This window comes from Artibeus jamaicensis, unplaced genomic scaffold (assembly GCF_021234435.1).
Source record: "Artibeus jamaicensis isolate MK-2021 breed Jamaican fruit bat unplaced genomic scaffold, CSHL_Jam_final scaffold_612, whole genome shotgun sequence".
In the NCBI taxonomy this organism is placed as follows: Eukaryota; Metazoa; Chordata; class Mammalia; order Chiroptera; family Phyllostomidae; genus Artibeus; species Artibeus jamaicensis.
This window is the reverse complement of record NW_026522049.1, coordinates 6770738-6794583: the sequence shown is the minus strand read 5'-3', so window position 1 is coordinate 6794583 and position 23846 is coordinate 6770738. Positions and strand designations below refer to the sequence as shown.

The 23846-nt window shown below is 45.3% G+C and overlaps 1 protein-coding gene across 7 annotated transcripts in view; it reads right to left on the bottom strand.

Moving 5' to 3' along the window:
• Positions 1–23846, bottom strand: part of CHD2 (chromodomain helicase DNA binding protein 2) — an 84294-nt gene that overhangs the window by 4662 nt on the left and 55786 nt on the right. For 4 of the 7 annotated variants that reach the window (XM_037145078.2, XM_037145076.2, XM_037145079.2 and 1 more), the window contains 14 exons: positions 22990–23160; positions 21883–22058; positions 20739–20780; positions 20019–20158; positions 17294–17432; positions 16955–17105; positions 15711–15833; positions 14411–14539; positions 13360–13500; positions 11707–11841; positions 8071–8249; positions 6039–6138; positions 4034–4247; positions 1026–1272 (listed from right to left, as the gene is read on the bottom strand). In XM_037145078.2, the coding sequence (XP_037000973.2) occupies positions 1026–1272; positions 4034–4247; positions 6039–6138; positions 8071–8249; positions 11707–11841; positions 13360–13500; positions 14411–14539; positions 15711–15833; positions 16955–17105; positions 17294–17432; positions 20019–20158; positions 20739–20780; positions 21883–22058; positions 22990–23160 (2087 nt within the window). The remainder of the gene's footprint in view (positions 1–1025; positions 1273–4033; positions 4248–6038; positions 6139–8070; positions 8250–11706; positions 11842–13359; positions 13501–14410; positions 14540–15710; positions 15834–16954; positions 17106–17293; positions 17433–20018; positions 20159–20738; positions 20781–21882; positions 22059–22989; positions 23161–23846) is intronic. The other 3 variants (XM_053658838.1, XM_053658837.1, XM_053658839.1) reach the window with 3 other exon arrangements.

Sequence of the window (23846 nt, the reverse complement as noted above, 5' to 3'; positions counted from 1 at the left end):
ATGATTCCATTTATGCAAAATATGCAGAATAAGTAACTCCAAAAAACAGAATACACACTGGGAATTGCCAGGAGCCGGAAACAAGGCAGAATGGAGAATGACTGCTAATTGCTACAGGGTTCTCTCTGGGCGATGAAAAGGTTTTGACCTTGACAAAAATGGTGGTTGTACAACACTGTGAATATATTAAATGTCACTGGACTGTTCGTTTTAAAATAATTAATTCGTGCTATGTGACTTTCACCTCAATAAGAGAGAAAGATAAAGACAGATGGTGACTTCAGGTCCCAGTTAAGACAGTGGAACAGGGACAAGGTTTACCCTCCTGCCTCAACCAAAAAGAGACAAAATGTACGCAACAAAGGTTTTCAGGACATCACCTCAGACAGCAGGTAACAAACAGTAGTGATTCCTGAGGGACGGGGAACTACTGAGATGGGCCAGGTTACCGGCCCACACAGAGCCTGCAGTGTCCAGACCTCTGCACTGGGAAGGGACCAGAACCCAGGAGACTTCCCGACCTGAGAGCCAGGGGTGGAAACAGAACTACAGCAGCCGGAGTTTGCAGGACAGATGCAAAAGAGAGCTCTGCTGATGTGTTAATCTGCCGGGGGGTCCTTTCCTGGCTGCCTATCCTTGGCCTGGGCCCATGATGCCCAATCTGGCTCCCTGCTGCCCTTACTCCTCAGGGCCCAAATCAACAATCACCAGCCTCACCTCCTCCTCAGCCCTCAAAAGACCTCAGATGTCCCTACTACCAACCATCCGATCAGCACAGTATCAGCTGTCTACATCACGCTTCCTCCGCAACACAGCAAAGATACCACAATGGCCAAACGTTTGCTCAAACTTGGGAGCAAGTTTAGCAAGTTTATCTCATCCTGTCTGGACACAGGATGAGATAAACGCATTATCATCTCACTGCATCTAATAAATACACTGATGCGTATGCCGCTGTCTCTCCCCCTACAACAGGCAGCCCCTGGCAGAGGCCCGCTCCTGGTGCCCCAGGGCCTTCCGCACACCTGTCGTAGTAATCTCTGTGTCCCCGGTGGTCTCGGTCACTGCTGTACTGGTCATAGGGTCTCTTTCTGGACAGGTTGTTGGGTCGGTAGCTCCCAGAACGGTGGCTGTCCATGTGTCGCCGGTCCCCATAATGGTGGTCCTTGTACCAGTGCTGCTCATACTGGTGGTGCCTGTCACTGCCCCACGGCGGGTTGTTGTTGCCACCACCATAGTTGAACTTCCTTTCCCTCTGCCAGTCCCCGCGATCTGCAGGAGGAGAGAGAGCAGTCACCTCATGGCTAGAAGGAATGACCTGCGTTTCACTTCCACTGAAGTTTACACTGAAAGGCTGGCACGTGTTATGGATCAATATTAAATTTCCTCCTTTTCGGTCTTTTCACTGCTGAAGTTTAAACTGGAAGGCTGGTACATGTTATAGATAGATATTAAATTTCCTCCTTTTTGGTCTTTTCGCTGCTGGTAATATACCACTAATGAGTCCTAACATTCTTTCCCTCACATTTTAAGGCAAAAGAAAATTCACTGCCTTTCTCCTTCTGAAATCTTAATAACTACTGTGCTTTATTTTCTACCTGTTTACACCTTCCAAACTGGGGCCAACCGTTAAAATGAGATGTCACTCAAAAAACTGAACATTAATTCAGAAAAAAAGCACTACAGAAACTCACAGCTGGAAGGTAATAACCTTCATTTACACGTCTGAAGTTTCTTTACCTGCTAGTATCATAAGCTAGTCTCTGAAAATTGTTCCAAACTATACTCACTGGTTCTATTATTCTTCCCCTGCCTATACCCGCCCCACCCCCTGCACCAACCACCAAAAAAAAAAAAAAAGAGGGTAAAAGTGCTCCCTCCAACTTTGGAACTGGGTCAGCACTCTCTCAAGGGGAGAGCTAAAGTAAAACTTATTTTAGCTTGTTCAGCTTCCACGTCCCCCTGCAGAGAATCATCATCTTATTTCAATCAAAAAAGGTAGTGAAGACACAGAAGTCCAGGAATGGAGGCTACAGTGAGGTGTCCACTTAGAACCTGTGCATTTAGGGCCCTCGATTCAATGAGATATGCTTCTGAGAGACAGGCAGAGGGAGATCAGAGACAGACGCGCACGGAGAAAGGCCACGCAGAGCTGGAGGCAGAGGCTAGAGCGTCGCAGCCCCGAGGCAAGAACACCCAGGGTGGCTGGCAGCCACTACGAGCCCAGGGAGAGGCAGGGAACATACTCTCCCTCGGTTCCTCCAGAAGGAACCAACCTGGTGACATCCTGATTTTAGATTCTGGCCTCTGGACTGTGAAAGAATGAATTTCTGTTGTTTTAAGTCACCAGTGTGTGGTAGTTTCTCATAGCTGCCTGCGGAAAGTAGCACAAAAACTGCCTCCAGGGGAATCCAATCTTCTGTCTACAACGATGTGAAGACCACAGACATGCCACCAAATAAATGTCTCCACTCATTCTGCTGGTCTTCTAGCATTTTTCCACAGAGCCAAAGAATAACACCATGAAGGAAACTATGCAGCTTAGAAATTTACACCATTAAAACCATGTACGGTTAGCCAGTGGCCTGAATTCATTGCTGATCCAGCGAGGATCGGGCCAGAGGACTGAGAAGTAAGAAATTGTGACGCTTCTCCCTAAGAATTAACAAACAACAACAAAATGAGACACCTCCACAATGTGAAAAGAGTGCTTGAAGACGGCTCAAGCCAAATGGAAAGTCCGATTCCAAACAGGGTGTCCACGCTTGTGGCACAGTGCAGATGCTCACAGCCCGGGCCAAGTCGCATTTACTTCCAAAGGAGTCACACAGTGCTGCTCTTTCTTCTTGAGCCCTCTGTGAGGTAGGTCATTGGTTAGGAGTACTGAGCTATTAAGGAGATGGATGAGGAATCCAGGGTTTAAATAAAAGACTACAGTTAGCTTAATATGAAGAGTTCTTTCAAAGGATCAGAATATAAAATCTGTGACATCACAGGAATAACACAAAATCAGCCCAATCCCAGGAAAAAGTCGGCACAACTAATACAACCAGATCTGAGCACACAGGAACCGTTCCCAACTGCCCTGCACACTCAGTACTCCCCCCACCCTCCCACTAAATGGTGATCGACTAATTTGGAACTACTTGATTTTTAATATTAGAAGACATCAAACTTCTGCTTCCAAGCAGTTCAGAGGAGCTTACAGCAGAAATGACACACTGCCAAGAACATTAAGAAAGGGCAGATAAACAAGAAAGAACCTGTTTAAAGACATCAAAGAGCAGCCAAACCAATCAGGACTGGAAGGAGCACGATTCCAAAGAGCAGAAAACCTCACACAGGGACGGGCTGACTGCTGCAGCCATGGGGAGAGCCGGGGCTCTGGAGCGCAGGCGCGAGGCCGACGGCCCGGCTGGCCGTCCTGTCACACCGGCCGTTCGAATCTCCTCCTCGGTGTGAATGCCCTTTTTAAAAAAATTTTCTCTTTGTTTAAGCAAGTAACAAAGACCCAGTTTACCAGCTTTGCTTTCTAAGCCTAAGCTGAACATTACACGTTACACAACTGTGAAAACTGCGTAAGTTTATCCGCATCTGTGCACACTGGAGAACGCCCTCGACTTACAGGAAACCAGAAACATACTGCCCCTGATGCATTACTGTGTCACCACCGAGTACTGAAAAAAAACCTTGAAATGACTCCATTTTTTCTGTCCGGTTATCCTTTTGTTATTAACTTACAAGGGCTCTTTCAATATTAACAGTCTTTCAATGTTGACAATTCTGACCATTTAACTACGATGGATAATGTAGATTGTTTCCCTCAGCCTAGCATTTGTCTTTTGTGTATGGGGGCTATGAAGTCTTCTTTAAGTTAAAAGGACATACTTTTATTTCATGGTTTATCTCATTCTGAAAACTAGAGGACAACAAAGTGATGGCCAAGAATAAAGCACAAAGGTCCAGGTGCCATCTCTGGAAAATAAAATGGTCCTTTTGTCAGCTCTTTTCCCAAGTCCACTTCACGACCTACCTGCATTACTAAAGTGTCTCTTATTGGGATGACTGTAGTTATCTCTCGGGTGCCCGTGCATCTGTGGCCCGTGGGAAGCGGGCAGGTGAGACTTCTGGGGGTGCAGGCCGTGCGGGGTGTGGGACTGAGACATCACCGAGTCCCGGCTTGACCCTGAGGCCTCGGGCCGAAATGGCTTCTTACCACCAATCACATCATCTTTCTTCTTTTGCTCCTAGAGAGTAAAAGGAAACCAGAGACTCTCAAGGTCCCAGGCTGAATTCCCAAGCGTGGTATGCAGATCATCACCTTCAAATAGTTCCTTCTTGGCTTCTGACCTGCCATTTACTACCTTCTTTGCAAAGCACACTCAGCGCGCCACCTGCTGCCCTGCCCCACTAGGCCAGCTCCCCCGATGGGCACCTGTAAGCACCTGGGCCCTAGAACAGGTGCCCAGGAGGTCAGTGTTCTGAGGTTCCCCTTCCCCGTCAAACCAGGACCACCCACTTTCTGAGGCTAACTAAACCAGACAGCCCCGACTGGTCTAATTTGGTCTATGTGTTCTTCCTAAGCCAATTTTTGTGTTTTAAAAAAAAATACATGTACGTTAAAAACATTTGGTACTGTTTTTCACTTAACATGAACATCTCACAGGAATACTTATTTCTACAATATTATATTGAACGGTGAGTAATATTCCCCAATGTAGAGTATCACCACATGAATCATGTATCATGATTCACTGAATCTAGTTCTCACTGTTGAACATTCAAGTTATTTCCACTACAAACAGGCTCACATCCTTAGACGGGAGGCCCATGTTTCAATCATGGGTCTCACTGAGCCGTCCTGCAGACGAAGCATGTAGACCCCCCCGGGCAGGGCCACTGCAGTTGGTGCCCACCTCGCACTGCCTCTGGACGCCCACGGTGCTGAAGCCCTTCACTCCCCGTGTGCAACCTGCAACGCTCACCCCAGCTTTTACTCCTTCCCAACCACTCCCCTCCTTCCTTGGGCCTTTCCCGACTACTCATTAAAAGACTTCTTATACCACTTAAAATGTACACTGCCATTCAGCAATGTTAGTATATCATTGCTGCATTTACTGCTATGTCGTACATCACATTCTTCTGCGTAAGATTATTAGTTACGTCAGGGCACTGCTCCACAGCTCCGCACAGCACTGACTCAACACAGGGCACAGGACACACTCATGCAACACGTACTTCTGAGTGCCTGCCCTTGTTCTGGGTGCTGAGGACACAGCAAAGGCCAACAGACATAAAACTCCTGCCTTCACGGAGCTGCTGTGTTACTAGAGCCGGCAGTAAATGCTCCGAGACAGGCCCTGATGGCTAACATGGGTTGGGCCCGCATGCCTGTCAGCGGGCCTGCCAATGGACCTCTCTGCACGAGCAACACAGGCCCTGCACCATCAGCCAAGTCCCTGCTGTGCCCACCCGGCGACACCAAGGGGGGGCAACTTCTGGACTCCCACTCCTGTCCGCTCCTTCATGTGAGCAGTTGGGACCCTCAGTACAGAAGTGAGAAGGGCACCAAGTTCACATGGCCCAGAAAAGGACAGAAAAAAAGATTTTGTGCTCGCAATCCTGTCACCTGTCAGGAGCCACATTTGTGACAACAGACATGTGCATCTGAAAGAAAAGGCCTGGTGAATAAACGATTCCAGGACAGAATGACAGAGAATAACAACCCCTTATCAGAATTTCAACACTGTTTGAAACAGCCAATAAATGTACTGGCTGTTTTCCTGCCAGACCGTGTTCGGTTAGCTAGTGGAATGGGCTGAGAAGCCGCACAGCTAACATAAAGGAAGGAGGCACAGGACTAGGCAGAGGGGCTCCTGCACCGCTCCGGCTCCTACGCTCCATCCATACAGTCAGGAGGAGACCCACCATCCCACGAGCCTACCATCCCCTCCCCAGGGAAAACAGTAACTAAGGAAATTTCCTGTGGAACTGATTTTTATCTGTTTGAATGAATTAAGATTAAATTTGTATTTTACCTCTTCTTCTTGAGATCTTTTCTTATGAGCCATCTTGTATAACTTATGCAATTTTCGAGCATCAAATTCTGTAAACTTGGAAACAAAAATCCATAGGTTCCTTTAAAAAAAAAACAGTTCTAGTAAATCATAGATTAAAAAAAATAACTTTTTATTCTCTTTTGATTGATGGCAAGCTACTGAATTTTGCCATGCAATCTGTCCAAGTGTGGAAATCAAGTTACAGAAAGAAATACTCCTTCAGGCCTTTGCCTGTCACACACCTTTGACATGCTACTGTCAATGGCTTCTGACTGAGCTCCAGAGACCAGGGCTCTCTCTCAGAACTCAAATCTATTTGTCACACTAAGCACCTGGTACTCCAGTCCGAGCCTGCCCCTGCCTTTCATGCTTCTGGCCTCCGCCACGCAGTCCACGAGGACCTCCACCTCCCAGGTACAGACAGGGATCTCTGCGTGGCTGCCTGTTCTCTCCTTCCGGAGTCAACAAGGCCTCTTGTTCCTTCCCTAAAACCCTGAGGCACTTCTCCCCTCCAAGGCCACTGCCCTCAGCCTAGCGCACAGCATTCCTATGGGCACGGGAGTGGCTGACCAAATGGGTGCAGAACTCAGAGGCTTGGGCCCTCTCAGGGAGCTGGAAAGGGAGCCTCACATCCTCACGCTCTTTCTGGAGCAGTTCCACCCCGCTGCGCTCAGCTACTCGCAGAACACAGGGCTGACTCCCTAGCTCGCATACCTGCTACACCACGGAGAAAGCTGTTTGCCTTCCTTTCCTTTCTAAGGACTGCTCTAGTAGGACTTCAGCCATCTTAACTGCCTTAAATCCTAAAAACCCCCCAGTCCCCTGCCTGGCCCAGGGGCCCCTGGGCCCCTGCTGCAGCCTGGGAATGCTCTTCATTTAGGTCCACTCTACTTTTCTATGACCGGTTCAAGCGCACCTGCCTACTTCTCAAAAGACGTGCCTCCCAACTCCTCTTTGGCACATGCTTTCTGCTTCTGGGAACTCCTGCTACACTTAGTTCTGCGGTCACTACTTCGTGATGCACAATTTCTCAGGAGCAAGCAGGAACTTTCCTATGAAGCACTGCCAGCCAGCACACAGCGCCTAGTGCACTAACATGCAGACAGGCCCCGGGCACAGGAGGCCGCCCAGCTTACGGAGCCACGTGCTAGGCTGGCCTTCTGTTATCTTCCAACAGGAATGAAGTCCGGTTAAAAGAAAGCCGGATGGCTAAGGACAGGAAGGTGGTAACATTGTAAAGGGGAAGAGTGACATTTTAAAACTGAAAAAAAAATGAGTGTGAAGCACACTCTGGATGGCGTCATGATAGAAGGTTTTCATTAAAACCATTTTCACTGGGAAACCGATCCACTGATACTGAGCGTACGACACGAAGATAATAATTATATTAACCATGAAGTATATGAGGTCCAAGTAACTGGGGATCATGGAAAGAAATTAATGGCACAATTACCTTTGGGAAATTTGCTGTATTTTCTTAAGATATCAGAAGTGCATATATAAATGAATATATAAGTCATGATGCCTTACAAATTAAAGTTGTACATTAACTGAATTAATCCAACTTATTGCTGCAGTTATTTAATTATCAGTTTGGTGACTTTAACTTGTTTCCCCTCCTGGGTAGTAGAGAGCTGAATTAATTGTTATATCTGAGTATCAACTTCAGATGGGTAAAGTAGTAAAACTAGATGACTTCTATGCCTTCACTTAAAGGCTAAGTCTCTTCTGAGAATAGGCCAGCAAACCCAGTCTCGCCATCTTTCTCTTATAAATTAATGACATCATCCAACCCATTCAGAAGACTGGTCTCAGTGGAATGGCCTATTTCAGGAAAGTAAAATTCAAGCCTTGCAGGTATGTTGCCAAAGATGGCTTTCGTTGGGGGAAAAAAATGTTTCATTACGTGGATATGTCACTTCTCATAAGACAAAAAAACAATTCTCCCTCCCACCCTCTCACTCTCTCTCTCTCAAATCAAAGCGGGCAACTGGAGGCCCGGGTGGGTTACCTCCTCCACAGTTTGATGTGCTCCTGGTCGGAGTAAGCTTTAAGGCACTCGGCTATTCGGTCTCCAATCTTCAGCAGGCAGTTCCGGGTGTGCTCCAGCTGCTCCTGCACATTGAGCCCCTTGTCGGGTTTGTCCAGCTGTTTCAGTGCCTTTTTCACGGGCCTCATCCTCTCCTTACACTGAAACAGGCCAAGAGGGTAGAAACATAAAGTGCCTGCCGCAGAGACGTGTCCTCCTTTGTGTTCTGTGCCCTGAATTCCCAGAGAACACACAGCCCACCCTTGTGCCCTGAGATCACTGGAGAAGGTGGGTTAAGCCAGTGGAACGAGTACCAATATCAGAGTCAGAAACACCTGAAGTGCAAGACCCACCACCACCGCTTGGAGCAATGACCGTGGACGCCTTACTTGGCCTCTGAAAATGCTGCTGTTTCCTCCTCTGCCAGAGGGGCCTGATAATCCCACAAGGCCTTCATGAAGATCAAATGAGAAGCAAAATTACAGACCTAGCCTGAAAACCCCCCATTACAAACAGCTAAAATGACAGGATAAATTATTTGCATGTTTTTTAAAAAATTGATTTACAAGTTCTTTAGGCTTATAAGAAACTCAGGGAGGGGCTTCCAGATAAAGATGGTGAACTGAACATAAGAATCTTTTTTATCCTCCCCAAACCTGATAAAACGATAGTAAAGGGATTGTTTTTTAAAAAGACATAAGCCCACAAAGTAAAAATGAGAGCGAAAACAGCAACAAAATACTGGCACAAGGGAAATGACTTACGAGAACTGAGAACCACCTGAGGTACATCGCAAATCTCCCCCAAAGGGGAAAAAAGATTTCTGTCTCTAGAAATAAGGGTGAGGGCTAAAAGGATGGACTGTTTTTTCAAAGACTGCCTACGAGTAACCATACTCAGACTCAGAATAGACACCCAGGTCTCTAACACGGCCCAGCCCAAGACAAGAAAACGCATTCTCCGAGAGGATAAAGGAAAGGTCTCCGAGCTGGTCTGGGCGAGCAGAGCAGAGGGGCAGCGTTACCGCACCGAGGACAGAGTTATACAAACACAGGCACACTCGATGAGCCTTAGCCCAGTCTTAGGCTGCTCCCAGATTCCAGAAGGAAGAAAGCCAGGCCTTCACTCTCCAGTCAGGGGACTGGGAGGTTTCTCCATAAAATCTGACCACCCAAGAGGAAGAGCTGAACGATGCTGACTATCCACTGGAAGCTTCCCAGGGAAGCTGCGTGGCCAGATGGCCCCAGAGCGAACACTCTCAGTCCCCCGAGCCCTGCCCACACGCTCAGAGCTCCCAATCTGAGTTGGACCCCACTCGTAAATATGAGCAGACAACCGAGGACTCCTGAGCCATTAGAGGGAGTGCCTGACATGAACAACAGCGACCAAATTAAAAAGGAGAACAACCGAGGATTAATTACTAAGCCATCTGAAAAAGCATCTAACATTCAGAGAACCACAGGGAGGGCAATGTTGGCAGTAAAACATGTAAAAGAAACAAAAGCCTCAAATGAAAAAATGGGAGATAAGGTTGAGGGGATCCCCAGGAAGAGAGTTTAAGAAGCAGAAATGGAGAAATGAAAGAACAGATAACACTAGGGACCACTTTCAGAGTCCATTACCCAAAAACACAAAGTCCCATAAAGATACAACTAAGAACTTAAGAAGAAATTATCACGAAGTAATCTGAATGAAATTCTTAGGCCTGCTGCACACGGTACCGTGAACCAGGCAGCCTCACGATGTGACCATGACGCATCAGGACCATGCAAGTCCTACACTCTGCTGCCACTGCCGGGTCATTCCCACAACCCAGACTCTGACCAAACTGCCTGGGGCACAGGACAAGCTCCTTCATTCTCCTCACCTCATTTTTTAGTATGTAGCACTGAGGTAATGACCTTCATCACAGGGTTATTGTGGAAAAAGCATACAGACACATAACGCACAAAGACGATACCTGGCTGCTTACGGGAGCAGTATTATTATTGTCTTTAGCGACCTAAGTAGTGAAACTCTAAAATCACCCATGAAAATAACAACTGAATTTAGTGTCACGGTCACTTCTGGGGAGGCGACACGGGAAATGCATGAGTTTAGCAAAGGGAACAGCATGGGCTTCAACTTTATATTCTGAGCTTTGAAAGAATGCAGATTTGAGTGAGTTTCATGGCACCATATCAATGTCTATTACACTCCTAACACTTTTCTGTATCTATAAAGATTTCAAAATATAAAAATGAGTAAATGAGCCAATATGTAAAAGCATTTTTAGGATAGTATGAATTTATTCATTTATTGATATTCTACTAGCATTTCCACGTAAAGACAAACACAGAACTTGCTCTGAGAGAGACCACAGGCTGAAGAGTAAAGAGAACTAAGAAAAATGAGATAAGTACAAAGAAAATACATGTACGTACATACATGCATCATGGGTTTGGGGAACACAGAGAAAAGGGGAAAGACAGAAAAAACTACTTTACAAGGATAAGGTCAAAATTCTATCCCTTACTGACAGCGCAAGAATATTTTGACATTCGTAAGGTCACTTTCTCTTTGAAACAGAATTAACCATTCAAGTGAACTGTAATTTGTGAAAACTGAGGGCAAGGGAAGAGACAGGAGACGTGGGGAAGGGACTCGTTGGATGCAGCACAATGAAACGTACACAGGCGGCCCCAGGAGGGAGCCAGAACCCTGAGGACAGGACGCCCGGGTGCTCCCCATCCACGCAAGGCCTGGTCGTGCACAGCCTCCCCAGCACCGTCCCTGCCCATACAGAGCCAGCGCCTGTCCAAGGCCACGCCTTAGCTCCCACCACTGCAAGGCCACTGCAAGGAGGAAACACGTAGGGTATGTCCCCTCCACCACTGCTCTAGCTACCTCAGCCAGGACCCCGGCCTTGTCTTATGTCATGCTGTCCCCTTTCTCTCACCAGTCTAGCCACAGTGGCCTCTGTAACCTCAATACACCACGCTGGGTCCCGCCACATGGCCTTCATGTGTGCCACTGCCTGGCCTGGGCACGGTCTCCCCCTCCCTCCTGTCCCCCTCCCTACCTTTCCCTCCTCTTCCTTCGGAGTCCAATTCAAACATCCCTTCCTTAAACGTGCCTTCCTGATATCCCGACTGGGTCAAATCCCCTCCTCACAGACCTTTGTGGAATCCAGTCTTTCTCCTCAACTGCCCTGTGACAGTAGCACACACATAGTTGCATAGTGATCTGACTATCCCCTTGCTCAAATGTAACATTTACAGTGAAACCTTATCTATTCACCATAGTAACTCCAGGGGCTGCACACAGCACTCAACGAGTGTTAGCTCAGTGGACACTTTCGTTCTCCACATGCTACAAAGGGCCCCTGCGGCGCTTTCGGACCAGAAGCACACGACATGGCCTTCATTCCCTAACACTCTTTTTTACTAGAAGTGCAATATGAAGATCTTCCTACCAGCCTTTTCCAGAGCTCAGGGCTTTCGCTTTTAGAAGCTAAGTTCCCAAAGTAACGTACAGAGGATGAGACTGAACGAGCCTGTGTGGCTGGGCCTACGAAAGGCAGGGCCACAGCAAGCACTGGGGCTGCAAGCGCTGGTGTCCCTCAATGTCAGGACTTACTATGCTGAATGTCTCCTGGTCCAGATCATCCTCCTCATCCTCGCCAATGGGGACAGGTTCACTTCCTGCTGTAATATGGACAGGACCCTGAGATCGCTTTGATTTACTCGAAGATTTGGCATCACCACCTTTAGGCTTTTGAAAAAGAGTTACAAGGAGTCATTGTCACTTGTGCCATCCTGCCTTGCAGTCTGGACTTCCTGCCTATGTCCCATCACTAGAGCAGGTGAATTCGACAGCCTCTGTTTACGAAAAAGGTAAAATTAAGTCCTCTGGGACATCGTGGAGCCAAACTTGCATGATTAACAGCTTAATCATACATCATTCCCATTTCTGTCTCTGAACGCACCGATTTTAACTTTAGATTCATCAGTGCTATTTTGGCTTGTTCTCTCATCCATAAAATGCACAAACATGCCATTAAGAGGTTACAAGTATAAATTGGCGGAGATTTGGTATAGTATCACATAGCAAATTTTATTAACAAAAATATTCTGTGACTGAAATCTGCATAAATCCAAACTGATAAATCTAATTTCTCCATAAAAGGTTACAGAAGGGTGGAGATATAAGTAAATATAGATACACTTATTAAAAATTACTGCATGTACAAATATTTAAAAACATAAAACAATACTATGCTTTGTGATTATATATTATGTAGGTAAAAGAAGCTATAATATCTGGGCAGTGGATGCATGGATGTTTGTTAAATCATTCTTTATTCTTTTATTTTTGAAATATTTTACTTTTTAAAAAAGGTACCTCTGTGGAAGATAAAAACAAAAAGACAGCTTTCACAGGATGGTTTATGATATTAGAAATATGGAAACAATTTCAATCTGAGAGACATAAACTACTTCCAGGCTGTTGTTATAACCACATATAATCTTAGCTATTAGAAAATTATTTTAACATGTATTCATTCACTTGGAAAGTTGTGTTGTGATACACTGCTAAGTGGGGAGAAAGGGCTTCTCAGTCTGGTCTGATATTTATTTTATATTTGTTCTTATATACTTAAGACAGGAGTTCCAGAGGTACCCCGCAAGAAATCCACTCAAGTTGCAACTACATGGTAGAGTTAAGAGTGGCTATTTGTATGTTTTACAGATGATTAGGGACTAATTACAAAACACTTTCAGTAGAAGTCAGCAGGCAGACATGCACCGCTGTACCAGAATCCTGTGGTTTGGAACAGAACCACAGAGGGAACGTTGTATAACAGAACTTTTCACCCAGTTCTATTCCAAAAGCTTAACCCTCGATTGTATTTGGTTTGAATCCTAAAGCCTTCAAAACGTTCAAACTCATCTGTGGATTGTGCTCATCTATCACGAACCTGAGAACATACCCCAAGCAGTTCCCTGTAAATGCTGGTTTCTCTCACCGGTCCCATCTCACTCGAACATCCCCTCTGATATGTAAAACATTTCTAAGTGAAGCCCTTCTGCGTGGAAGAAGAGTCCAAACTTTCACACTCCCTTCTCTCTACAGGGAGAGGTGCGGGCCTCACTCTGACAGCCCCCTTCTTCCTTCTCAGATGTACCCACGAGACATTATCTCAGGGCCCCCAACACCCCCACCTATTTCTAAATCCTGGAAGGGAACGTCAGAGGCTGCGGGCATCTCAGTAAGTAGAATGACAGATACCTTCTCTTTCTTATCTTTCGACTTCTTCCTTTCCTTGTCCCCATCTTTGTCTTTCCTAGAACTCATTTGTTTCTCCTTGTTCTCCTTGTTCTCTTTCTTCTTCTGTTTCTTTTTCATTGGACTTTTTTCTAAGCCATCGTCCTGGAAGACAAACAGGGCTATGAGCTATGGCCACAAGCTTTGTATTGACTCATTTACACTCTGGAGAAGGCAGCACTGCCCCCAGTGGCTCCTCACCGAATCTACAACGCAGCAGCGTGTTTTCAAGCAGACAGCTTTAAAGCCCGTACCCAATTCGAAAGTTGTAAAGACCAGTTAAGCCAGCAGAGGCGTCACTTATGTCTTCTCTTTCACACAGCAACCCTTCAACACAGGTATTGTCATTCCCATTTCACAAAAAGAAAACTGAACATTGGAGGGTAGACAGCTGTCAGCTAGTAAGTAACTGGTGAGATTGCTAGTATCTGAACTCATGTTTGCATGACTCAAAGCCAGACTATTCCTGTACCCACTGCTGATCCTCTTGGAGCTCATCTTGAAGCACAGTTATTATACTCAAAGAGTTACAACAACAAAAAAACACCCATAAAGTTTCACTCGCTGAAACACACCGAATGATGCTGGTTTACTTTGCTTAGACCAGAGGTTGCAAACTGGCAGGCCCTGGCCAAGCCTGACCCACAGGTAGGTTTTGTTTGGCCCAACAACAAAATGAACTGCACAGCAGCTGTCCCTGGACATGAGCTCTCTGGTTGTGTCCCCACCACTCCCTGTCAGTCCCAACACTGAGGCTGAGTGTCAACTGCTACTTAGCACCGAAACATCCTTGGTTCTCTTCATTAACTTCCATGATTCATGAATGTGCAATTGCTGAATGTGCAATTGCTGACTGAAATGAACAACTACATTCATCTCAGGTTAAGCAAAGACATATATATTCTATTTGATCTACTGTACATGTACACCAAATGTATTTTCAGTGGTTTCCCACTAACTGGCACAGTAAGTGTAGCTTACATAATAACCCTCAGCTGGGGAATACAGCCCATACCTTTACTTCCCCCTCTTCTGACGGGTTATCTGAGTGTCTAGGAGATGAAAACTCAATCCCTTGCTCATCCTTCAGCCTGGGGGCTTTGTTCTCCTTCTTTACTCGAGGCTTCCGCTTCTTTAATTTGGCCTGGAAAGAAGAGAAAATGGTAATTAAATGACAAATCCAGACCCCCTTAAAAACTTGGCAAAATAACACAATGACTCGTGAAACAGTAGCAGCCACATATTCAAATGAGGAAACTCAAAGGCGCGCGGCCAGTACGCCCAGGGAGGAGGACTGCAGGCCTCGCGCACCCCACCCCGCGTGAAAACACCCGGAGCCTCAGACCCGCTCCTTGCGCTTTTTGGAAGTCGTCCTAAAGACAAAATTCAAATAAAGGAAAATCACCTTACATACAAAGATACAAATAAAGGTTATATGTATTAGACAATAGTAATACTAAAAAAAACAAACCCAGAAGCATGCCTCCTCTAAAAATAAGCGAAAGGTGTTTATCTACTTAGTCGCACCTAATATAAGTATAAACATGTTGGATCTGTGTCTAGGGCATCACTGAGAGTATACACTCAACGTATTATCTGGAGAATGACACCACTTATGTGATACTATTGCGTGAAAAAAACAAGGTGTGAAATTAGGGTAACGTTCTTCCCCCATACAGGGATATTCATATGAACGGCACAGGTCTAAGAGGACTTAAGGAACGTATACACGAAAAGGCTGACGAGGACCAGATGTAACTTACATCTTCCAACTGTGACAGCCATCTTTCTAGGTCTGAATTGAAATGAAAAGTTGGGGAAATAAAATGAGATACCGCTCAGATGAGTTCACTGGCAACTCACTTGGTATCTGTCACCGAGCACGTAAGGCGAACACACGGAAGTCCTGCTTCTGATTAATTGTGGGTTCCCATTACCCGTTTTTCCCCTGACCCAGTATGACAAGTAGCCTGGAGTGAGCTGTGGCAACAGGCAAACCCAGTGGTGTTCAGTCAGTTACTAGAACTACGTTCCAAAACTCAAAAGGCAGCATAAGAAAGTGCAACAGTATGTCTGGACCCAGTGACACTGAGAGTGATGAGGACTATTTTGAGACAACCTGGTAAGAAAGTTACCAAGATGTTTGAGTCAGTAATTAAAATGAACACTTCCATTACTAACCAACCACAACTACTTGAACCTCAGAAGAGAAGCTGCCACTCTGAGCGGTGGCCACAGCGGGCATCTCTCCCTCCCAAACCTGCAGGGCTGGAGCCTCAGATCACTGAAGGATGCCAGCGGGCAGCCCCACTCACCTCCTCCCCGCCTGACACGGCCCCCTTCTTCTCCAGGCTCTTTCTGAGCAGCTTCAGCAAATAGTCCACTCGGGTCTGTAGCTGCTTCCCCTGAGGCTTTTTATCTGACTCCACCGGCAGAATCTTCAACAGGAAAGGAAGAGAAGCACCCGCCACCACCCATGTCCCGGTTAGTGGATCAGGATAAACAGAGACAACAAAGCACTGAGCAGTCCTTTCCCTCCCCAACCACCCAAAATATAGATACAGCCTCAGATCCTATCTCATGTCCATGGCTCCCAGTCACTGAAAATCCCTTATGAGCCGTTCTCGTTTTACAAAATGGGATGGAGAAATCCAGCTCTCCCACTGGCTCCTACCTGTGCTGTTAACAGGGTAGAACAACTCAGGTAGGAGGGGCTTGTTGGCTTCATCTGCTAGAACATCCCAGCCGTCGTGATTTCCTCCTTCCAGGAGCAGGGAATCCCTGGAGCTAGGTTAAAGCTTCGTTTTAGATTGAAAATGCTTCTTAGAGCATTGCCGGAGAGCACTGAGCTATGCCAGGACAAGATCTGTCCCTGCTACCACAGCTGGGCCTCTCGGGCCAGAACGGATTTGGTCTCAGCGCTTATGGCAGGGTGCTGTCACCCTCTTTAGGACATTGCATGTGGGATGAGCATTGTTTGACGTGCCAGGAAAAGCCCTGACAGGAGCACCACATGGAGCGCATCCTACTAAAGTTTGAGCCAGTCAGCTTTCCCTGCTTACAGCTCTGAGCACGGCCTTGCTACCTGGTAGCCCGCTTGCAACGGATAGGGTGGGAGGCTCGATTTTGTGGGAGAAGTACGGCCAATGTTTAATTCCATTACAAAAAACACCAAGGTGGCTCGTCCTTTCTTTGTGTAGAGGACAGAAAAACGATCGTTTTGAATACAGTTGCCAACAAAGGGCCAACAAGTAAGGCCGAGGGGATGCTTTTATTGTTAATAATCTTACCCTGGTATTTGTTGCAATGAGACTGACCTATAATAAATATCAGAATTTTAAGATTTCTCCTGTAATTTCCCAAAAACTTTACCTATCATCTTAACCTATGACAGTGTCACAGTCCACTAAAGACGGTAACGTTCCCAAGGATAAAGAAATCCCAGGAATTTGCCTTGTACTAATTTCTAAGTTGATCCCCGCCTCCCTCAGAAAAGTTAAAAACACAAAAATATTATACGACAAAATCTAGAAGTCTCCAGCATCACACAGTTACTTACTTTGTCAGTTAACTTGAGCTCTGGATCTGTTTTAATCAGCTCCCAGTTTCCGTAGCCGTGTTCATAAATCCCCAGCAGGAGACGCGAATCATCCTCCACTCCCCACTCTACATCGAAATGCGCAGCTTTGACTCGACAGGTTAGGCAGTACCTACAGGGATTCCAAAAACAGGAGGACGTCAGGAGGGGCCTGATTTGGAAATAAACGCAAACAGAAACGGAGTTTTCTGACATTAGAGAGACGGCAATGAACACACTATGTAAGCACATGCGAACTGTAACTTCCAGTCTGTCTGCTTATGGCACGACCACTCAAGCACAGGCACGTATCACACTCACTTTTTTTTTTCTTCGGGGTCCACAGGGATAGACTTGTGCAGCATCTCAAACTCTTCTTCATGCTGGAGAATGGATTTCACGTTCACCTGAACCCCGGATATCTTAATTGTTGGACCTCTCTTTTTTCCTGGTCCTTTCCCTAAAGAAGGCCAATTTACATTAGTTAAGCAAAAACTGGCTGAAGTTCCACAGAAAACATGACCAAATCCTGAATGCTTATTCCTTCAATCTCTATCTTATTGTTAATCAAAGATACAACATATAAGGCCAAAACAAACAAACAAAAAGCCTCAATATTTGTAAAATAACCTCAAAACAATTCAGCTTAAGATTTAGAATTTTTATCCACTAGTATTTATAATTGTATTTTAATCTTCCTATTTGTTTTATGCTTCAGTCCTAAAATTCATAAAATTAGCAAAAGAGATTTTGAAGAACTTAGTGCTAAAGATTTTTCTTTTGTTATTCTAACTATTCCATTCACAAAACTGTTGTGGGTTTTTTTGTTGCTTTTGTTTTAAAAATGATCTCTACTAAACAAGTATGAGGTCAAGCTAATACCTAACACATCTCAAATGAACAAAAGATATCATGGAAAGGTTACCCTAACCCTTGTTTCAAATTAAAATAATCCTAGAAGTAAAAATAAAAGCCAGTACTCCAACCCGAGTCCAAGTTGAAATCCATGACAACAACACGTGTCTGTGAGAGGGATAGCTCAGAGTGTGAGAAAAGATCTCGTTTTTTAAAAACACGCAAGTCAGTGAAATGGCACAATAATCACAGACTATTATTTGGAGATTCTTTTGCAATCCACCAGATTGTCACTTGCAAATGCCATTCACAACAACACTCATGAGGGCTGGGACAGGAAATGGTAAAATGGGCAAGACCACCTGATGAAAATTGGGTTTCTGGAATTTAGTCCCTGATCGGCAAAAACTACCCCTTCTCCCCTTTCACCTTCAGTTATTGACCCCTCTGGGTCCCAGTTTCCTGGACTACAATAAGAAAATAGACAACGAATAAAGGCACAATTTGCAAAAAAAAGTAAAATCAAGAGGCTCCTGAACATATGAAAAATATTCAACCTCACTTGTCGTAACAGAAATGCAAATTAAATGCATACACATGCCAGTTTTACCCTATTGGGGGGGGAATTTGAAAATATTACATTGATGAGACTGAGAGAAAATAGACAGTCTTACTCAATGCTGGTGGGACAAGATGGTACAAGATGGAACACAAACAACAGGACTGTTTACCACCGCTGTGAAGCAACTGATCAAAAGCTGAATGTCCATTAACAGAACACTGAAACTGTATGTCCATAACAGTCTATGAAGCTCTTAAAAAAAAATCAGGCAGTGGAGAAATGATGAACCACTTTTTAAATGACTATAGCAGACATATACTGAATAGAAAAAGTAAAAGAAAACTGGATATGGCAGGAAAAACTCCAAATGTACCAGAAATATAAAAGTAAATGAAACCACTTAGGTATGAGGGGGCAAAAATTACAGTGAGGTCCTTTATAAAATCCGGGGAGTACAGAGAAACACTGGGGACGTCAGGTGTACTGCTGGGTGCATTCTTGGTGCTATGAAAGCACTACTTTGGATCACAGTCCAAACCACTCAAAGTACTGAAGTTCCCTTTACAAAAAAGAATGAAAGAAATGACATCTAAAAATTTTTTCACTATATTTAAGATCTTTATAAATTTACTTCAGTATTATCTTTGAAGAGAATATTCCAAAGCACAAATACTCCTTTCCTTAATGGTGATAGCTAACACCGCAGGCCACAGACTAAATGAGGTAAGTGCTTTGCGTGTATGAGATTACTCAAGCAATCACCCAACTCTCTGAGGCAGGTACCAAAATACCATTTTCCAAATGAGAACGTGTGAAGCTACCACTTGTCTCAAGTCTTGCAGCTAAGAGATGGTAGAGCCAAGATTCCAGGTGAGCTGGCTGCCTCCGGGAGAGACCACTACCCAGAGCTCACAAAGCCTCCAGTGGGTAGTGAAGGGAGGCGAAGGGGAGAACTGGCATAAATAAAGCACAGTCCAGTGAACCAGAGTGGCAACACCCTCATCTCTCTGTCTGAGGTTCCACTATGAGGGTCCCTTAACCAGGAGGATGTCAGAGCTCTGTTCACAAGCCCCATGCCCGCAGTTAGGAGGCCCAACGGGAACACTGTCTGGTGTGAAAGAGAACAGACTATAGGTCAAATTCAATTGCAACGGATTCTGGTGCTATGAAAAGCTCAGTGTGACAAAACGTGTACGATATTCATCCTGTATTTTATTCCAGTTGATTTTCTAAACCCTTGAAATTTGTCACAAAACAACAACAAAAAAGGTATAGGTACATCCAAGATAATTAGATACTTGTGGTCTTTAAGTCTTCGTTTACACCCAAAATACAGATGAGTCTGCTCAGCTTTATCCATTTCCGTCAAACCAATTCAAACTTTCCATAACAACATAAAAAGAAACCATGTGTCCTGTTCATTACTCTGCAACTTCTGCAAATCAACTTCACTTGCAAGTAAGTCTCTGGGAATCTTACAGCACCGAACTCACAGGAAGGCAGGAGAGAACGCACTCCTCAAAGGCACAGGGATGCTTGCCATCAAGTCTACTGCTCTAAGAAGAGCCGCACAGCAGCAGCGACGCCAGCCCACAACAAAAGTGCACTGAAGTCAGCTTCCTGACTTACCCTCGCTGGCGTTTTCTTTGAGCTGCTCTTCATACTCCTGCATTGCTGACACACAGCTGTTGTGAATCAGTTCGCCCAGGCGCTTCAGATCCGCCACAGACTTATCGACTAGCTCAGCATCGCGTGCTATGCACTCCAGCCTGAGGACAGACCAACACGGAGACAATTCAAGGCCCTGTGCCCACTTTGCTACTGTCCTATGAAATACCACTGGGCCTCATGTAAGCTTGCTCCCACATTCCACATTCCCACTTCTCTCTACATTCCTTAATCGACAAGAAGCCCGGGGCACTGACTGAGGGCCAAAGGACTCATTTTTCATCACAAAGAATTGTGCCTTGTAATAGTCCAATTTCAAAAGTCAGGGATTTAGCAATCTGTTAACTAAATGGGCTGTAGCAGGGTGGTGCCTGCGAACAGTGTGGCACTGGTCTGCTCCTGATGTGCCCACTTTCCTTTCTCCAGCCCTCTTCCCTTCGTCACAGTGTTCCCAGAAGCAAAGTACAGTTAATTCTACAATGTTTTTGATCTCTAAGTCATATTCAGCGTGTCAATACACTGCCTAAAAATCAGGCTGTCAAAAGGTGCCAGAAATAAAATGGAAATAGTGCACCCCCCAAAAAAACCCAACCAAAACCCAAAACAAAACAAAACAAAAAAACTCCTGCTACAAATAAAAGTAAAAGAGAAGCAGATAAAGAACTATATTACTAAGCTTACCGTTCAAGAGGGAGACCAAACTTCTTATATGCCTTGATGAACCTAAAAGAGATGAGCAAAAAAACACATTAAAAGAAAGAGACTTTGGCTACATGAATGCAAACATATCCTGTGTTATAATATACGTCACTGAGCCATGTAAACTGTCATAAATACACTGGGCCCAATCCCTGCAACAGGCCCCAAATGAATGGGTGCCGAATGCCTCCGCAGATGGCCAACTTAAAATATTGAATGCTGGCAATCTGTTCAAACTAAAGATCCGCTTTATACTCATGACTGATGGTGAAACTGCTTAGGGACCTGAGAACAGTGACTTAATTCTAATGTTATGCATTTTAAATGTTATGCATTTTAAAAGGTACACGTTCATTTAGTACATCCTTCAATCACCACAGCTCTGGAGATACAAACCCTTAAATACTTAGCTGGTCTATGCAGTCCACTGTTGTTACTTTCGATTACACACCTGCAATATTTTCAGTATTTTCCGGTCAATAAATATATGACTTAAAGCTTCTTAGGCAAAACTCTTTTGGAAACTGTGCTGACTCCTGCCCAACCTTACCTCCAACCAAAACTCCAGCCTGCCTGCCCTTCCACAAGTCTCACCCTCACCCGTGCAGTCTGCCCATCTGTGCGTCCCCTGCTGCCCTCCCTGCAACTAACCAGCGCTGCCCATGGAAAGCAAGATGTGACAACATGTCAAGGGCCTCTGGTGGCCTGACATGCCCATCACTCAAGTGACCTGGTTAGGTAACGGAATCAGAAGAGATATTATGGGGAAAAAACTGGAAACAGAAGGCATGGTGATTGAAGAAAATGGGAATGAACGTAACAACAGCTAAGAAACACTAAGAAAGGGACAGTGTGGATACAGGGATTAGGAAAGTATGACACATGAAAGTGAACCTGGGGGTTACTCCTCCACTCTTCACTTCTCCTTGGTATACACGGAAACATTTTGCATCTGAGATAATAGGACATTTAGGACTGACTTCAAAATAGCACTGAGATGGAGAAGCATCTCTGGAATAGTGCATGGCTCTCTCCTGCCCTTCTGGGAACGTCAGGGATCTAGTCAGCCCCCAGCTGAGAGCGTGCCCGTCCCACCAAAGCCAAGTGCAGGGCAGCCTCCACCAACCTGCGAATCTCTGCGTCCGTAAATCCCTCTACAAGGTCCTTCCGCACGCTCCGGGGGCGCCCTCTGCGCTTCGGCTTCTTGTCATCATCAGAGTCATCAGTCTCACTCTCGGAGGCAGAGGACCTCTGGGCCTGCCTCTTGGACTCGGCGTCAGAGTCACTGTCATTTGTCTGAGCCTGGAAGGGCAAAGTCGCATTGGAACACGTGCCAGGTCTGAGAGGTCTAAGCACTAAGACCGGACTCTCATGATTTGATTCTTTGGGACTCAAAGCTCCCACTGCATCAGACAAGTCCATTTTCATTAAGAAATAAGGAGGCAGGTATCATGCAATGGAAACCTGACTGAGACGTCACACTTCCAGGGAAGTGTGAATTCTGCGTCCTAAGAAGTAAACCGGAATAAAAGTACTTGGCTTGTACATTTATGTTGACTTCTTTGGACAAGTTACTTCTTTGTGTCTTTGCTTGCTATTTGTAAAATGGGGAGTATAGATCTACAATCAGGGTTTTAAAAAAGATCAAATGAATCAGAAACTGTAAATGCACTAGCTTATGCCTGGCACATAGTGATACTCAGTAAACAGAAGCTGCTATTACTTAATACTTATTTACTGAGATCTTGGACAAACTCGAGTGTCTTATCTCCAACAAAGTGGGTGGTAACTGCCTACTGCAATGTCGTTATAAAAATCACATTTGATAGGGCCTGTGGTGGTGCTTTGTAAGCTGTGAAATCCAGTTCTATGATGTTTTAGAAGTATTTAGACCAGGTGACAGAAACAAACACTAAAGGCAAAAACAAGTTTGTCAGTGAGAAACATGTTACTATGATTTCTGGTTCTAATCCCAATGGCAAAATGCAAACTCTGTCTGACTCCGACCCCCATTCTGCTGGTGCATAAAGAGGCAACGTGCAGCAATGAAATGCCTCTCGGTGTGCTCCCAAGCCCTGGGCACTGTCCCCTGTTCCGCTGCTGGGTTCCCAAGACTTGCCCCAGAACCCTCTGGGTCTAGGCAGCAATGCAAAGCCCCTTCCTTGAACCATCAGCCCCTCTGCAGCAGGCAGAGCCTACGAGGAAGGATGTATCTTCCATCTCACTTGGTCACCTTTTTAGTGGAACTCCGAATTCGAGGCAACATGTAAATTTCTTCCAGCTCCTTCTGCCGCTCCTCCTCCTCAACTCTCTTTCTTTGCTCCTCTGGAATGATCTCATCCCAGTCCTTGTGAGGACGCTCTTCCAGCTCTTCCTCGTCTTCCATGGTGGCGAAATTGGCAACCTAGACACAGACAACTGACATGTCCCTGTTTCCCAAATGCCGTCTACTAGTTCCCTTATTCTTTTTTAGCAGAAGTATAGAAACTGAAGTTACAAATAATTCACATGCTCAAAAAATGACTTTCAGACAGACTCAGACCCTGGGTACACAGAGACTCCCACCAGCTCCGGCCAGCCTTTGAGCAGCGGCAAACAGCCCCAGGCCGGGGTCCACATTCCTTCTCTTCCTTCCCGCTGGACTTTACAACTATATCAAGGCACTGCACAAAAGGGGTGGTAGAGTTTCCACTGCTCAAAGTCACCTGGAACTGACAGTGAGGTCAGAACTTTATGACTTTTGGCCAAAATTAACTCTACCTTTCAACATGGATGTCTCAGTCTTCACAATCAAGATTTTAAAATTCCATGACAAACAAGAGGTATGATTTCTGAGATTAAAAATTTAACATTTCTATTGTATATATATAAAAGGAACCATCTGACCAATCTCTTAAATTAAGCACTGCCTATAATTCCTTTAGGTCTGACTCTTAAAACAGCCCGATGAAAATGGCAACTATAAACAAGATGCTATAAATGTCAGTGCCACATATACCTATGCTCGTGGTTCGTGCAGGTGGGAACTGAATGTTCCCAAAGCTGGCATGGTGGGTGAGGGCTGGACCACCTGCCTAAGAAGTAGTCCCA